The sequence below is a fragment of the Sceloporus occidentalis genome, unplaced genomic scaffold, assembly GCF_023333645.1.
Source record: "Sceloporus occidentalis isolate IW3139 unplaced genomic scaffold, rSceOcc1.0.p SCAF_30, whole genome shotgun sequence".
NCBI lineage: Eukaryota > Metazoa > Chordata > Lepidosauria > Squamata > Phrynosomatidae > Sceloporus > Sceloporus occidentalis.
The window spans coordinates 1,973,440-1,990,631 of record NW_028317010.1 but is presented as its reverse complement, the minus strand read 5'-3'; the positions used below and the strand labels follow the sequence as shown (position 1 = coordinate 1,990,631).

The 17,192-nt window shown below is 39.4% G+C and overlaps 1 protein-coding gene across 1 annotated transcript in view; it reads left to right on the top strand.

Moving 5' to 3' along the window:
• Positions 1-1,052: 1,052 nt before the first annotated feature.
• The window catches only part of LOC149298891 (neurotrypsin-like), a 29,711-nt gene continuing 13,571 nt past the window's right edge, over positions 1,053-17,192 (top strand). The window contains exons 1-4 of the mRNA XM_089486755.1: positions 1,053-1,188; positions 2,567-2,685; positions 10,965-11,096; positions 17,098-17,143. Coding sequence (XP_089342881.1) covers positions 1,053-1,188; positions 2,567-2,685; positions 10,965-11,096; positions 17,098-17,143 — 433 coding nt within the window. The remainder of the gene's footprint in view (positions 1,189-2,566; positions 2,686-10,964; positions 11,097-17,097; positions 17,144-17,192) is intronic.

Genomic DNA, 17,192 nt, shown 5'->3' with positions numbered 1-17,192 from the left:
AACAGGTTTGACAGCCTGGACTCCCCGCTGACAGCAGAAGCCAGCATTGCCGGCGTTCTGCTGTCCAATCTGATGTAACAGTTTCCGGCACGTTACTGCTGACGTCGCCCAGAAGGTCATCAGAGGACAGGATATCCCCTGAGTAACCTAAACCCTTCTAAACGTTCTTAAGTAAGACTAACCCTAAAATCCCCTACTCAATAACCCTAAAGCTACAATTACGTGCGAATTAACCCTGCAGTAACAATACATTAATTGAACGAGAAAAATAAAAGATCCTTAGGAGCAATAAAATGAACCCATGGGGTTAAACAAATGTAACCCTTAAGGGTATAAAGTTAACCCTAAAGGTAAAAACCAGTATTTATCATAGTGATCGTTCAGAAAATGATTAGGTGCTTTTGTTTCACAGAATACTGTCCCACTCCGCCTAACAATAGAGAGGCCTTACAACTTGCCTTTGTTGAAGCTTTCCTGCATGTGAGTGGTTAAAAAGTATCAGCTGATCTATAAGATTAGCTGTCTGATCTCTGCTGTCATGCCAGCCAACCCCCACCTACAGTTAAAATCTACGCACAAACATTACACAAATAAAACACATAAAAATAATAAAAACACACCATACACCCACACATCAGTATTTTGATTTCTTTTTTTAGAAATGGGGCAATGTCAGCTTTTTTCTTTTCACATGCACACTGTTGTAGATTGCAACACCCATCACCCTCAGCAAATATATCATTTTCACTAAATTCTGTATTCTAGCAGCAAAGTTATTTCAATGTGACCCAAGGATACAACTATCTTTCCAAAGCCTGACCCAGCCGAGTCCGTTCGCCTATGAGAGGGAGTTAATGGGGTATTTATAAAGGGTAGAAGCGCTGGACCCCAGCAGATAGTAATTAAAATACCAAGAGGCCCCGCATATCACTCTCAAGGTGACGGGGTTACAGCGCAGAGATAATGACGTCACCAGACCAGAAGGCGCGTCCACAGCAGCGACGCAGTTTTACTGTTTCCTCCCACAGTCCTTTGCGGTGTCCTCTGCTGTCATGGCGTCCCAGGGAGTCTCTTTGCAGAACAAAGTGGCCAAACTGCTTAGCAGGCGGAATGGGAAGCCGGTTTTAAAACCTACCCGGGCTTTAGCGCTGGCGGACACAGTTGCCAACCGGAGGCCGGGCTTGGGAGGTGGGTGGAAATAAAGCTACACCTGACGTTCTTAAAGAAACGCGCGCTTCATCTGCTGCCATCGTAGGGTTCCTAAGGTTACCGGGAGGTCACTGCACGTTATATAAACTCGGTGTGTCTATAAGGCGCGCACATCCAGAGCTCGCTATATGTTCCTACAGAAGGTGTTCTCTGTGTACATGGAAACTGTCCGTGTTTAAAGGCACAGTCCCAAGTACCAAAGACCAGGATGTGTCTTTCTTTCCCACCTGGTGACTCTGTTTTCCCTTTTTATTTTGGGGTGTTTATTATGTGCGATTATATCACTGCTTAGTGGCAGTAAAACGATAAGTTTACAAACTGCAAAAGAAAACATGAACAAATTAGTTAACTTAGTATTTTAGTAACGTGAATGTCTTTTAGTTGCGTAAAAAATGTTGCTGCATTCACTGTATTTTATAACATACACCGCAACGCCATAGTATGTGGATGAGACATATTGTTACAAGTATCTGAAAGGAGTGATTTCATACAGTATGTTACTAAATCAGAACGCCCTGGACTACTATACCTGTAATACCTCCTGTTGACCTTCTTTAAGACCCTGTACTAACTGCTGTGAGGAGACAAAACAATGTATCCAGTATGAAATATTAACTTTACACGGAATCATCCGGTTTAGCAGAATATTGACTAACGGGTTGCTTAGACACAAGTCTTGGTATGCTGGCCGGGTGTACTGTGAGCTTTTACATAGCAGCGTGAAAGCTGCGGCCACTGTAATTGATAGCAACCACATGCACTTTGTGTTTAATAACAAAATAGGTCTGTACATAAACAATAACAACTTGTATAATAACACAAGTAGGTGTGTTGGTGTGGGTGGGTGTGCGTTATGTATCTGGTTGTGTTGGTGGGTGTGATGTGAGTATCTGGTTGTGTTGGTGGGTATGTGTGTTATGTACGTATCTGTTAGTGGTTATGTCTGGGTGTGTGTGATGTGTGGATGTCTGGGTGTGTTGGTTGGTGTGTGTGCTATGTGAGTATCTGGTTGTGTTAGTGTGGATGTTTGGGTGGGCTGGTGTGTTATGTAAGTATCTGTTTGTGTTAGTGTGGGTGTTTGTGCATGTGTGTTATTTTTAGAGTTTGACAACAGGCAGAAGGCCCCCATGAGATTCCTGAATGTTGTGGCTCGCAACAACAGCCTTAATCACAAAAACACAATACACAAAGGGCACTGCCCAGGACGACACACATTCTGAAGGCCTACAAAGACTAAGATATTCTGTGTTGTTGCCATACCCTAAGGTTACCATCTAGCAACAACAATGTATGCGGTTACTGATGTTCATATGATGGGTACATGACGGTACATGTATAATTTTGTGTTCTTTTGCAGAGGCAACATGTATAACAGAAATGTCTGTAATGATGGCTTGTTGGAAGCAGAACACGTTCAGTGATGCCCCTTGTTCCAAAGAGATTGAGACCTTCTTTGAATGTGTGAAAAAAGCAGAGGTAATCATTTCTATAGTGTTTTTATTTTAAACCCCATATTCCCATGTCAGCATTGCATTCTAAAAGTATATAATGTATTAAAATAGAAACTGCAAGGTGCTGCAGGTTTCAATGCCCTGTGTGTTCAACGGTTAGGGATCTAATAAATATGTTTCATTTAATTATTTTAAGTAACGCAGCTTATATTTACTGCTTGTTAAGAATGAGGCATTGCCCCATGACCACGTTGTATCAAGGGTCACAAGATCTTTGCGCAAAGAGGATTCTGTTTGTGCCTTAGAACATGACACCTACATACAGTTTACTAATGGTACATCTTTTAAAATCTACCACCGATCCTGTGTCCTTATGCCTGTACTTAGTATTTTCATTCCCACTGTACAGTAAACTGATTGCAAAATCATTTCCAGTAATACAGCTTGCATTTAAGAAATGGTAAGCAAATTATATGTTCTATCTATAGAGGGATGTTTTCATCTAGTAATAAGTGTAATTTGCATTTATCGTAATGTATCATTATTATACAGGAATGTGTTCCGCTTTCTCTGGATTTTCAAACATTTGCTCACATAATTAAAAAGTCTATTTTTTTTTTCATTTTCATCATCACACAGGCAACCAGAAAGTCTGGACTCCACAGAGAAGTGCAAGCAGGAAGACTACCACCAAAACAGCTAAACCAATTGCTGAAGCGATTCCCAAATATCAACCATGAAATCTAGATACTCAACTTGAATTTTCAATTGACTGTCCCTCCCATATCAGAACGGATTCTGGAAGGGGTTATGCTGCTGCTGCTGTTGGCACCGCAGAGTAATTTAAATCTGTGAGCACCGTGCATCACACAGGGCTCTGAGTGACTGCAACTATTTCTGCAAGGAAGAGACTGCTCTGTTTCTATGGGAAAAAAATAAGTAACAGGAGACCAGAAATGTGTACAAAGAGAACTGACTTTTCTGTGGCTTACGTTCATTAAACAATCATAACACTTCTATCTGTCTCTCACTCCCTCCATACAACCTTCTTCTTGGTTGATCACTGGGTAATTATATGTGAAAAGTATGTATAAACCTTTTCTGGTTGAATAAACAGAGTACTCATGCTTCACAAATAAGCATATTCCGGTGTTAGAATAAAGTTCGGCCGTAGGAGCTCCACAATATACAGCGACCGGCTTTACTCTGCTAGGACAAACGTTCAAAAAATATTTTTATGATGATGTAGTCTAACCTGCTGTCTAAACTGAGGTCAGGCATATTAAAGATCGCTTTCTCTGGATTTCCCAACATTTGCTTACATAATTAAAAAGTCAAGCATTGTGTGTGTCACAAACCTGATGAGTTTTTCCCCCTTGAAGAAGGTCAGACTAACCTGTTGTAGAAGTATTGGTAGAAAGGCTGTGTTCTCTGTATAATGAACAGAGATGTGTAGGATGTTGGAACTAAGCATGTCAAATAAAGGGAAACACACGACCAGTTTGGGTTATTTCAATATCTCAATCCTTGGCACTGGTGATTTTTTTCCTCTAGGGCCAGGTCCTCCTGCATGAAATGTACTTCTTGAACCATGCTATTAATGAAATGGTTACATTTGGTTCTTGGTAAGAAAGGTGGAGTAATACAGAGTAATATGAATAATCAAACCTACTTAGAGCATTGTTCTTAATAAAAGACTGTAAGGACTATGATTTAAAAAAAAAAAAAACTTAATCTAGTTCTATTTGCTCATCTAGGGAAACATGTTATCAGTCTTTGTATGAAATCATGGTGGAATGATGCAAAGTTGTTTAAACTGATCTAAACATCCCTTAATTAAAAATGAAAACATGGAAGCTTGGAAAGAACTTTGGGATGCAGGAGAAAATGCCTTGATAACCCCCTCCACTTCATTGCAACTTGTCTCTTACATCTTTTGGATCAAATTCATGTGGGTGAGTAAAGCATTGCTGACAATTTACTATGTTGTCTGATTCACGGATAACTCTAAACAAAAGAGAAAAGAGATACACATAGTGTAACACTGTATAAGATATAAAAACATTTAATGGAAAATGCAGTGAGAACCAGCTCAAGTACTAGCCAGCTCAAATAATCTGGGTTACCGGACGCCACCTCCTGTTGGATGGAACACAATAACTCAAAGTAAACTTTGTGCCCGAATCAGCAAGGTAAAAAATAAAATGGTGGGTGCTTATTATTTGAGCTTAATGAAACTTGAGCTGGTTTTGTAATAAAATTTAACTGTTTTTATATCTTATGCACTATGTGTATCTCTTTTATCTCTCCATATGTCCACTTGAGTCTCTAGACTAGTGTCTAGTAGAGACTGTACCGCTATTATATCCAGAAGATATTCTATAAGCGTAACTCTTGTCTGTTTGCTGTTTCATGATATTGGAAACTGAGTAACCTCTGGAAGAGTTCTTTTTTAAGGAGAGTATTGCTTTGGTTATATTTTGTAAAAACCACGGTTCTATTTACCCATACACACTAATACAATATATAGGAGGAGGGCCGAGCTAAGAACAGCTCTATCAATGTGATTTTAGCAACTTTTTTTCTGTGCTTACTGCATTTCCCAGGAGAAAGATCAGACTCCAGTCCATCTTCCCATCCTAAATGTTCATATGTTAAGATTGTGGAGTCTTAGTAGCCTTTATTCCCTTCATTTGAGGCTGACAAAAGACAAGCCAGGCAAGACATGATTGTCTTTAGAGGAGATGCATATGGTCTTTAAAAATGAAAAGGGAAGCCTCGTGGGCAAAGCAATTAAGATCTCCAGTTACTTCCTGCAACAAAAATAAAGCTCTCTCATTTTAGTAACATAAGGACAAGGGCTTAAAAAGCAGACTCTGGTTAACAAAGAAATTCGATGTTGAAACAACCTGGTCATCACAGCAAAAAAATTAATGTACAAATATGCAGTGCAAAGAATTCCTAGGCGGACTGGGCCAGGGGGGGGATGAATGCATTTCATTCTGGACCAGAGGCGACAGACTCGACTGATGGTGAATAAGCTTCTCCTGCAAGTGTCTTTCAATATATTCCCTCATACTGGGTCCCATGAACAGGTTGTGGGCTGGAGAGAACTTCATGGTCTTTAACTTTTACCTTCAGCTAATTTTTGTAAGTTCCTCACCCCAAAGTTCATTTCCTGGCATTTCCTAGCGTCGAACAAAAGCTTGGAAAAAAATGTAGGAGAACACATCTTGCCTTAATAGTCCCTTCCGGTTCATTGTAACCCATCTGTAACCTTATGTCATGTTTTGGATCATCGTCCACAAGGTGAGTAAATGTGTTGCTGACAGTTTTTAATGTCAACCGATGCACGGGTAACTATAAAAGAATTGAATTCAATTCATTGAGAGATCTATTTACCCATAGACGTTAATGCGATACAGGGGCATAGCAAGGTTATCAACAGCTATTTACAAATGTACACATTTTCACCCCAGAGACAGCATGAATAAAGGTTCCTGCTGCTCCTTGTATCTTGGTGTCCCAGAAGATAACTTTTGAAACCAGTCCAAATCAGTAATCTTCATGTGTCCAATAATGTCAAAAAGCATGTTCACAGGCTTCAGGTCCCTAAATCAGTTGAAGGTTTGGTTTATTTTAAATGTCGCACATTAAAGTTATTTTAGAAATAACTTTAAGGGGTGAAATAAGGGCAGTGGATGGAGAAATGAAGTTAAGTAAGAGGGAGTGTGATCAGAGTAATAAAATGGTGGTGGGGGGCACATAGGAGAGCCTGAGCAGAAATTTAAAAAAAATAAAAGGAGTCAACACAGGGCGCAGTAAGAGAAGAGATATAATACACAGGTATAAAAGAACATTATAACATATAAGAGAACATCAGTCGCAGCATGTAAGTCTCAGGTTAATATGGAAAAGTAGAGGTCTGCAGATGAGTTCGCAGTATCAATTTCACCTTCCTTGGGTGAACTGACCCCGCATAATGCAGGGTTGAGACCGTATGGTAACATCCAAGAAGTCTTACAGTTGTAACTAAAAGGTTGGCCCTTCATAAAGCATCAATATTTCCTGTACCTTACACTGTAGCACTCCCGCAACAAATTATCCCTTTTTTAATTAATAAATTAAAAAAAATAGTTTCCTACTTACCAATGAACAATTGGTCTGTGTAAAAGCTGGGTACCACAACTTATTCCAGCTGAATGGAACCTAATGAAAAGACAAAACAAATCCAATGTAAAGAGGGTGGACTTGGTTATTTGATTTATGTTTCTACACATGCAGACATTATCTTGCTACTATGTCTAAAATGCCTGGCTTTTAGCCCCTTTGAGTTTCTTCTCTCTTCGAGAACACTTTTCCCATACTCTCTCACTCACATCGCCACATTGGTCTCCAGACAGCCCACTTCCATTTAGGCATCCTTCAACCTGCCTCTGCTCCAATATTCTAAGATGAATGGTTACTTCTGATGTTGGAAACACAGAGAAAAATGTTTCCATATGGATGCAAGTAGTACTCAACAGAGCAGGTGACACTCGGGTAATGACAGGTGGCAACATCAATTCTGAAATTTAGACATGGCGACAAGGCTGAAAAGTGACAGACAATCCCATACCTCCGTTTGAAATGCTCCATATCCCTGGCAGAGGAATTGGCTCTTTTGTCTCAAGTATTCTCCTCTTTCTTAGAATACCATCTGCTTTTCTCTCACCTTTCTTAATGATCTTGACACCCACTGTTTTCCAGGCACTGCTCCAAAATACCAGCATAACCTGAGATCATCAAGGAGTGGCGACACAGTTAAAGGGTCAACCGCATAAACAGTTTTTAAAAGTGATTTTGAGTCAATAAGTCCAGTGTTTGCCACAGTTGTGTGTTGCTTTTCCTAGCTGGAGTTTGGATACCAAATGCTGGACTTAGCCTTAAGTGACATCAGAGGTTCTGTATGTGAAACCACGCTATTTTTGCAGCACTACATGTACTGTAGTTAATTGTTTATATGTTGTGCATCAATATTTACATGATTATGTTGCATGCTACATCATATATGATGCAATCGGGTATTGTGTTCCAATCTCCAAGAGACTTCTAGCTTGCGAGAACTAGATTCTCAGATAGCAGAGGATCATTGGTATTCTTGTGAAACACAGAAATAAATTAAAAATAAATTATTTATGCTACTTTTTGCAGCAAATATTACATACACTATATGGATAAAAGTATTGGAAGCACCTCTTGATTATTGAATTCAGGTGTTTCAGACTTGAATTCAGACCCCTTTACAAACATATGTGAAAAAAATGGGTCGCCCTGAGGAGCTCAGTGAATTTAACCATGGTACTGTGATAGGATGCCATCTTTGCAATAAGTCAGTAAGTGAAATTTCATCCCTGCTAGATATTCCACGAACAACTGTAAGCGATATTATCAGAAAGTGGAAGCGTTTAGGAACAGAAGCAACTTAGCCACGAAGTGGAAGACCACATAAAGTGGGGTGAGGTGCATGATGCGTAAAAGTCACCAAAGCTCTTCTGATTCCATTCCAAGTTCTAAACTTCCACTGGCATTTAATATCAGCGCAAAAACTGTGCGGGCGGAACCTTCATGGAATGGGTTTCCATGACCGAGCATTTGCATGCAAGCCTCACATCACCAAGTACAATGCCAAGCAATAGATCAAGTGGTGTGAAGCACGCTGGACTGTGAAGCAGTGGAAACGTGTTCTGCAGAGTGACAAATAACGCTTCTCTGTTTGGCAGTCTGATGGGCGAGTCTGGGTTTTGCGGATGCCAGGAGAATATTACCTGCCTGACTGCATTGAGCCAACTGTGAGTTTGGTGGAGGAGGGAAAAGGGTATGGTGCTGTTTTTATGGAAATCTTAATGATTCAGCATACCTACTTTGTGGGTACAGTTATGTTAAGTCCCATTTCTATTCCAACATGACTGTGTCCTAGTGCATAAAGCAAGGTCCATAAAGACATGATTGGATAAGTTTGGTGTGGAAGAACTTGACTGGACCGCACAGAGCCTTGACTCTAACCCCATCGAACACCTTTGGGATTATTTGGAATAGAGATTGTGAGCCAGGCCTTCTCATCCAACATCATTGCCTAACCACACAAGTGCTCTACTGGATAAATGGGCAAAAATTCCCACAGATACACTCATATACACACATATTAAAGTCTACATATTTAGAATGTGATATCCTAAAAGTCCCAGTTGGTGTAATGGTCAGGTGCTAAATACTTTTGTCCATATAGTCTACATATTCCTTACAATGATAAAAAAAGAATATCAAATTATGGTAGACATCATCTGATTTTGTCAGGACACCTGGAGGCAGATTATTTTACTTGCATTAAAACAAGATGAGACCCAGGAGTAAAGACCCCACCATAAACATGTATGAAGCAGTTATTTATCTACCCAGCATATACATACAGACTGGCAATGTGCATTACAGCAAAATCCTCCACATCTAGCTTTTGATGTCTTAACATCATCCACATGTACAGGTTGATGAAAGGAAATTAGGTAACACATACAATCTGATACAAATACAGCCAATAACATAACTATAACATAGATATACCTACTATCCCTGCTTTCTGCAAGAAGTCATCTGGTGTCCTTGCCTCCAACCCATGTGAACCAGGTCCTCCATCACCCAGATACATTTAGATATCCAGTGTATTTGCTTCAGAGCTTTTGCAAACTTAAAGTAATGGATGGTCAATTATTTTTGTTGCCTCTTTTCATTGGAATCAGGGTAAAAAGCGGGTAACTTTCATGAATAAGGTCTCCTGAATCTTACTGTTAATGGAGTAAAAGTGTAAATGGTAAAGGTGGTGGTTTCAATGTTCCTATTGTTAGCAGGTGAACTACCTATTAAGGTTTCTTTTTCTTATAAGTAAGGGTATGGACACTTTCTTGCTATTCCCGTAGCACTGAATGTTGTTCACCTGGTTTGCCAATCACTACTAGAAAGTGCTGATAAAGAGTTTCCTTGAAGCGTTTTCATCTCGCACATGCTCTGGGCACCCCAGTTTACTGCTGCTAGTTCCCTGGGCTTAAGCAACATCATGGGTTAACGTATAGAATAATTTTTATCATACTATAATTTATATTTTATATAATGTTACATATTATATAATTTAGATTTTATTAATTAAAAAGCACCACGCTTTGTATTTCATTGTAAAAACTTGGGATTTATTACAAATTGCATTTATCTATAAATTTAAAAACTCAGTAGCATAGTTTACTATCCCTAGTTTTCTTCACACAATGGTGTGTACTGTATAGCACAATTATTTAATGATGTCATAACCATGAGAAAAAAAAATTAGATCAGAATCTCAAACAATTATCTCCATTATTTAATATTGTTTTTTTTAAAAAAAGTTGGATTTTTATTTTTCAAAAAAGTACATAAAATATTCTCCCTTTCACACATCATTTTGTGCAATTCATTAAAATGATAGTAGTGACAATTGTTGTCTCCTCTTAAAAAGCAACAGATGGTTGGTTTATTTTTATCACAGCCTATTTTTATTATTGAAATAAAGTATTATAAAATGTGATGAGAAATGTCTTAAATATGCGATTTATAACGTCTTTATATGGCAAAAAATGCATGCATTTGTTCTTTTCAAAAATGCCACTGAGAATTAAAAAAAAAAAGGAAATGCCCAAAGATTTAACTAAAAAGGAAAATATAGCTTTCCTGGTCACGTACTATGAGTTACATTTTACGGTTATGTGCAGTTCCATCAAAAGGAAGGAGCCAAGCAGCTCTGCATTATGTTTGACAAATTGGCAAATCATGATAGGAAGGTCATAGCTTTTACAGATGCTCTCAGCAAAGGACTTCTTCCATTATCTTCAATTCAGCCTCATACCCTCAAATCAAATAGGTAGGCCTCACTAACAAAACTTGGTATGAAAATCACTGCTTAGGGTCCCAAAATTAATGGGCACCATCACAATCACTTATGTGAACCTTAAAACCCTAAATTCCCTATCCCAACTGAAATATATAAAGCTCTGAGAGGTAGACGTGGGCACAACACTTGACCTCAGAGAGTGGTCAAACATCTGGGAAGCAACATTGAAAGTCTTCATATGTGTCTCCTACAAAGAACAAGGCTACAAAATACTTCTCCGATGGCACCGCACTCCCACAGCTTTGGCACATATGCCTCCCAAATGTATTGGAAAAAGGAATGGAACCCCATAGCTGGTGGACCTACCATCAGATATAACCCTTTTAGAACAACATTGCCTCTTTGATTAGCGAGGTTATTTAGAAACCATTTCTGCTGGAGCCTTAGCATCTCCAGTTGTCCAAGCCTCGGATGATCTCATGAAGGTCGAAAATCATTCTGTGGAGAGGATCACGTTGGCGGCCTTTGGAGCTCTTGCACAAGTATGGAAACAACTCGCTATCCCCAACATGAGGGTAGTCAAACAATTAATATCCAAATCACAGGAAATGGATCAGCTCACGGTATACCTTCATGATTCTCTGTTAAACGTACAGAAAAATGTGGTGTTAAATGGGGGGGCATAAGGCATTTCTGTAGGCAGAGTGCTCTGTGAAATGCCTTTTAACCCCCTTAATGCCGCTCTGCCTCCAGAAATGCCTTTTTAACCCTCTATACGCCACTCTGCCTCTTGAAATGCCTTAAACCTTCCTATATGCCACTCTACCTCATAATATGCCTTTTAACCCTCTAAATGCCAGAGTGGCATATAGGGGTATAAGGCATTTCTGGAGGCAGAGTGGCACATAGGGGGTCGAAAGGCATATCATGGGGCACAGTGGCATATAGGATTAAAAGGCATATCATGGGGCACAGTGGCATTTAGAGGGTTAAAAGGCATATCATGGGGCACAGTGGCATATAAGGGGTATAATGCATTTCTGGGGCAGATGTGCATAACTGGGGGGGGAGGTTGGAAAATAGAAGGAAATAAAACCAAAATATTTGGTGCAAAAGTGCAATATCATATTATTTTCTGTTTATGTTCCTAAAAGAAGACAATTGGCTCTGTTAAGGCTTTTAATAGTCAGAACAAAGTTTCAGTGTAGCAACTCCGCACTTTGCTAAATAGATGAAAAGTTGACCATGGGAATTTGTCAGGATTTAGTGTATAAAGCATTAAAGCACCAATTTCCAAGGCAAACCTATAATAAAATAGGTGTAGAGTTGGGCAAAGTCTGTGAGACACTGACACGGAAGATTAAAGGAAAAGTCACCTAAAACAATCAACAAAAAATATATTTGAGGGGTAAAAGAATGCCTCTTTAAGGCTTTTTTCTAACAAGATTCTGCTATTTCAACGCTTGTTTTATGCAACGTCTTCCATAAAGTTGCCAGTATTTTGTTTTGTCAAAAAAAACTGTCTATTTTGCAATTCGATGTATATATTAATTTATTACATAGGGTGAGAGAACTTTTTCCAGGACCGGATTGGGCATTGGGAATTGCACATGATTGTTTAAAGAGGATCTGTCATCGACAAGGTACTGCTGTTTACATTAAATAAAACTTATGATGTCTACAAATAAAAAAAGCCAGTGTTGTGAGCCTAACTTATGTGTATTCCATGGGAGCAACTATATTTACTTCCTGTTTTGAGGATCTGCATTAAGTTATCTATGCCCTACTATTAAGTTGCTGATTGTTATTGATTGGATCAGGCAGCCATTGTAATGCTGGGCGAGGTGAAGGACCATAACTCCACGCATCAGAGCTTTCCTGTTTAAACAAAGTTGCTCAAAACAATTACACCGATGGGCAAACAGACAGCATAAGCTATATGTCTTTGTAATAAATGTACTTATGTAGAGCTGTGATGATGACAGTTCCCCTTTAAGAAATAACATTGCAAAATATTTGTACTTTACTATATAGTCACTTGACTACTGTCTTGTTTTATTTATTTATTTTGGAGTTGTTTAACTGACAAAGTAGCAGACTCACTAAACCAGGTATGATATACGTTAATAGGCTTTGGCGAGTAGGAGTATAAGTAAACAAAGGCAAAATACTATACTAGGTTAATGACGTATTGACTTTGGCTAATATAGAAAGAGAGGGTGGGGAAGTAGGGTGAGAGTACGGTCTTAAAGAGAATGGCAGGGTGGAGGAGGTGGTTTGAAAAAAAACCCCAGAGTAGTGGGAGGAGATGTTAGCTGACAGACCAGTACATTCAGATCCGAATCACTGCTAGCCTGCACTTGCCTTCTGCCTCTCCTGATGGTGATAATTCCACATCTCTGCTAGGACCAGTGATGTCAGCATGCTTCTGGTAAACATAATGTATTCCATATCAGTAACAAAGCATTGCTGATGGTGTCACAGCCCAGCCTGCAGCCTTGTGATCAGGACCTGAATGAAGAATTGACCCCACTGCAAAGAAAGTACCTCTCCCCTAAGCAGACATGAAACCGGCGGACATGCAGAAAGTGCTGGTCATTTTCTTGGGTGTTTGCTTTCATTTTGGAGTATTGCAGGTAAGAATTTATTACAAAGCCATATCCCCTTTTAATAAGTCACTGGCTGTAATAAAGCAGCATGTCGGACTTTGTCCAGCTAATGATCACAGTATCCTGTCCTTTTGGATAGTCAACCGTTGGATAATTAATGGCCGTCTGTTTTCCCAGTATACGATTTACCTATACAAGTATACCTGCTTTGTGATTCAGCTAGAAAACCAAACACTAAAATCAGAAAAAAAATTTAGAAAAGCATAAAAAAAGATTTTTCCTAGATGATGCTTTCCTCCCTTAACACGGAATGAAGGCAAGCAGCAGCATTGCAGAAATATGGAGAAATCTGCAAGGGCCACAATGTATCATGTATAAAAGATCTAATATTTTAATAAGGTTGCTGAGAATCTATGCAGAAATGTGGCAAGAGATATATTGAGTGACGGGGCATCGTTACAAACGGGATAATGGAAAACAACCAGAGGGTTAAATTCCAGACTATGGCACATTTTCATTGATGAATCCTTAAAAGCGCATGTGTTGGGTAGGGCTAGGAATGAATTATCTTTGGAATCTGCATCTGAAAATTCCTTGCTCCTGTCCTTAGATCAGTGACATTGCACGGCATCCCTTTGCTCCCAGGCAACATGCCTTCTCTTTTTTAAATATTGAGCTAATCCTAAACAATGACACTGATTTGTTCTTAATACGTAAATTAAAAGTTATCTTGACGTATTTAATAAATTATTTACTTTCCATAAGTTTCTACCTTATACATCAAAGGTTCCATATAGATAGGGCATGCACCTTTTTAAGTGCTGTCTAGGATGTTTAAGATCTAAAAAAGAGACAGCGATGAAATGTGGCATAGTGTCTTGTTACGGAAAACTGTTAGACACATAGGATTTCTGTTTTACGATTAGTTAAAAATGTTTGTGCAATGTCCCCCATGCTGGGCTGGCCTTTTTATTAGGCTGTATTAATAGTGCACACACGGCAATAAAAACATTGAAAGGTTCATACCTTTGGGCCATCTATTCATGGATCTCCCTTGTGGCACTTCTGGTCTCAATGTTTGCTCAGGTTTTGATCCTGCCCCCTTTTTCAAGGTTTGAGTTCTTTATAGACATAACTTGAGGACACTATGTGTGTGACACAACACTGTTCCAAAACAACAAGATAAGGGATGACGACATTCAATTTCTTAAGGTTACATTGATAAAAGTAAAACCTCAATTGACCTTTGTCTTTGTTTCGCTTTGCTTTTACAGTAGCTAGTTAAGGGGGGCATTGTTACAAAATAAAAGTCTATGGAGGAATGGACTTTATTTGCATTGCCATAAAGAATAATCCCAGTGTAGTGTTTCAGCAGGGAAAGTCACCCAAAATATCCCACTGACAACAATGACCGCCTCCTAGTCTACAGATAAAGGAAGTTTATTGGAACAAAATTATATTAAGCAATGCTTTTATTAATGCTAACCTGCATTATTGTATAAGCTCTATATTTTGTGCCAAAGGAGAAAAATATCCATTTATCCAAGTTATCATTATCTGATTGCACTTGCCTGTAAACACAATCTAACGTGATGCAGTTTAATGTTCTCTCTCAATTACCAAATGTGTTCCTTTGTATACAGTTCATTGACTTAAGCTGTTCAGGGACAGGTCTTTCATTTTAGATTTTCTGCCACTCCTCTCTCTCTCTCTCTCTCTCTCTCTTTCTAACTCTTATGTACTTTAGGTTCCTTACTCATGCACATTTTTCATTTTCAGGTTCCTTGTTCATTCACTTATTCATTCACTTTTGTCCATGCCCATCCTCCTTTCTCTGCCTGTGATTATGTGACTGCATTAAGGTGCTTGGGGCCCAGGAATACCAAAAAAGGTCCCTCCTTTCTTGCACCTAACTATTTTTCTATGTCGACATGAAATAATACCTCTAGAATAAAACAATAAAAACAGTTTCTTCCAGATTCCTCTACATTCCTTCATAATTTCACACTCTCTTCATATTAAGCATTGTCATCCCATTATGCCCCAACTAATCTAGGACCTGGCCACTGCACATGGGCAAGCCATGTTTCACTGTAAAATATGTGACATTGGACAAGACTGTGGCAAGTGGTACATAACAAGATATGTGCTGATAATTCATATCAGCACATGGGCCAAAAATATAATGTATAATAACATAATATTACATATCTACAGGAGTGGAAAGAACTGATCAAAAATTGCTATCAGGACATTTCCTTGTAGTCTTGTAGTACCAGCAGGGTACAAGCATACATGGGAACTTTTGGTTCCGGCTACTTAGAGCACCCATTGTGGGTAGGAGGTCCCGCTGGCATCAGTTGGCAGCCTCGTTCATGTCAGTGGGTGGTCCTGCCAATGTTGCTGGACAGATACTATTGTTAATGGGGAAGTGGGTGGGAGTGGGTTGTGCTGCAACGCTACTCAAGAAACCCGGAGAGTACCAGGTATGGGTACAAGCTCCTGCAGAGCCTGTGACTGGGCATGCAAGCCCATGTAACATGGGAAATGAAATGGAGGGCGGAGAAGCAAGGCTTAATAATCAATCAGAGCACACTTTGTCACCTAAAGCTCTCCCGCTCTTCATGTCTTAGTGCAAATGGACTCTGGGAGAGATGAGCTTGCTCTAGACTAGGTTAATTGGGCAATACCTCCCTAACGTATAGCCTGCTTCTCTCTGCCAGTGACTCACATTAATCCAGAGCCCATAGGCAACCCAGCTTTTCACAGCACAGGAGCACGTCAGGCTATTGCAAATCAAGTAAGTCTAGTTAAGGATGGGGACTCAGGGCCCCCTACCACTCCAGGGCCTTGGAGCAATCGTTCCTTTTGCCTCCTGGTTAATCTGGCCCTGCATATTTACATTTCTTCCTCCTCACCAGTCAGTGTACTCAAAGGTACACATCTATTACAATAAACAAGCTACGATAATTAGTGACGGAAGTGAGCAGTTTCATTGGGTTAGCTGAACTAATAACAACTTTGCATGCCAGCCTGCTTCCCTCAGCAATTGTTAAGCAAAGCATGAAACAAAGAGGAACGGTGAAGCGGTAGTGGTACAGGTATACTAACCACAGACTCTGGACACTTTTCTAAGGTTAAAGTGGTGAGCCGGCACATCAGTATGACACTTTGATATGTCTTTAATTCTGGGATAAGAAACATGCATACAAAAAACAAAAACTGTCTGCGCTTCTCACCCTAATAAAGTTGGCAACAAATATATAAACATAATATAAATGAGAGGTTTTGGTTATATGAATTGGCCAAAGCATAATTAAGCTCACCCGCCACGTCAAGGCACACTCTCAATAGGGTGAGAACCTACTCTCACCTCCTACATAGTGGGCACACAAAGCAGTTTATACTGCTACCAAAACCTTATTAATGTGTTGGGGGAGGTGCAATTAAACCTCCTCCCTATTAACCCCTGGACAGCAAGCTGCAACCAGACTGATGAGGAGCCAACAACCTCAAATATGTGCAAACAGGGAAAAGAAAAAAGGTCGGTGCGCTGAGCTAGTCACAGGCTCAAATAATACAAAGATAATACAAAGAAGTGTTTTTTGTATACATTGTACAGCCAATACACTGTATTTGCAGCATGCTTACACCTGTTTGGTAGGCCTCGTATTATACATTTGTATTATTTGAGCCTGAGACTAGCTTAGCGCACCGACATTTTTTCTTTTCCCTGTTTGCACATAAGAAACATGCAGCCAGGTGGTGCATTGAAGGTTTATGGCTAGCAAGTCCATTCTGAGCCTCATGCTACGCATGCTCACAGACTGCAGATAAACCTATAATTGAGAATAATAGATTTATCTTCTTTTACTTATCTGTTTATAGTTATTTTTTCTTCCTATATTATATTTATTTTTGCATGAATTCCTAGGATATCGAAAATTCTATCAATGGCCAAAAGCTGCTTCAACCTACAGGTAAGAACTTGTTGGTTTCACTTTGCTTGACAAGTATGCTTTCTTCTTG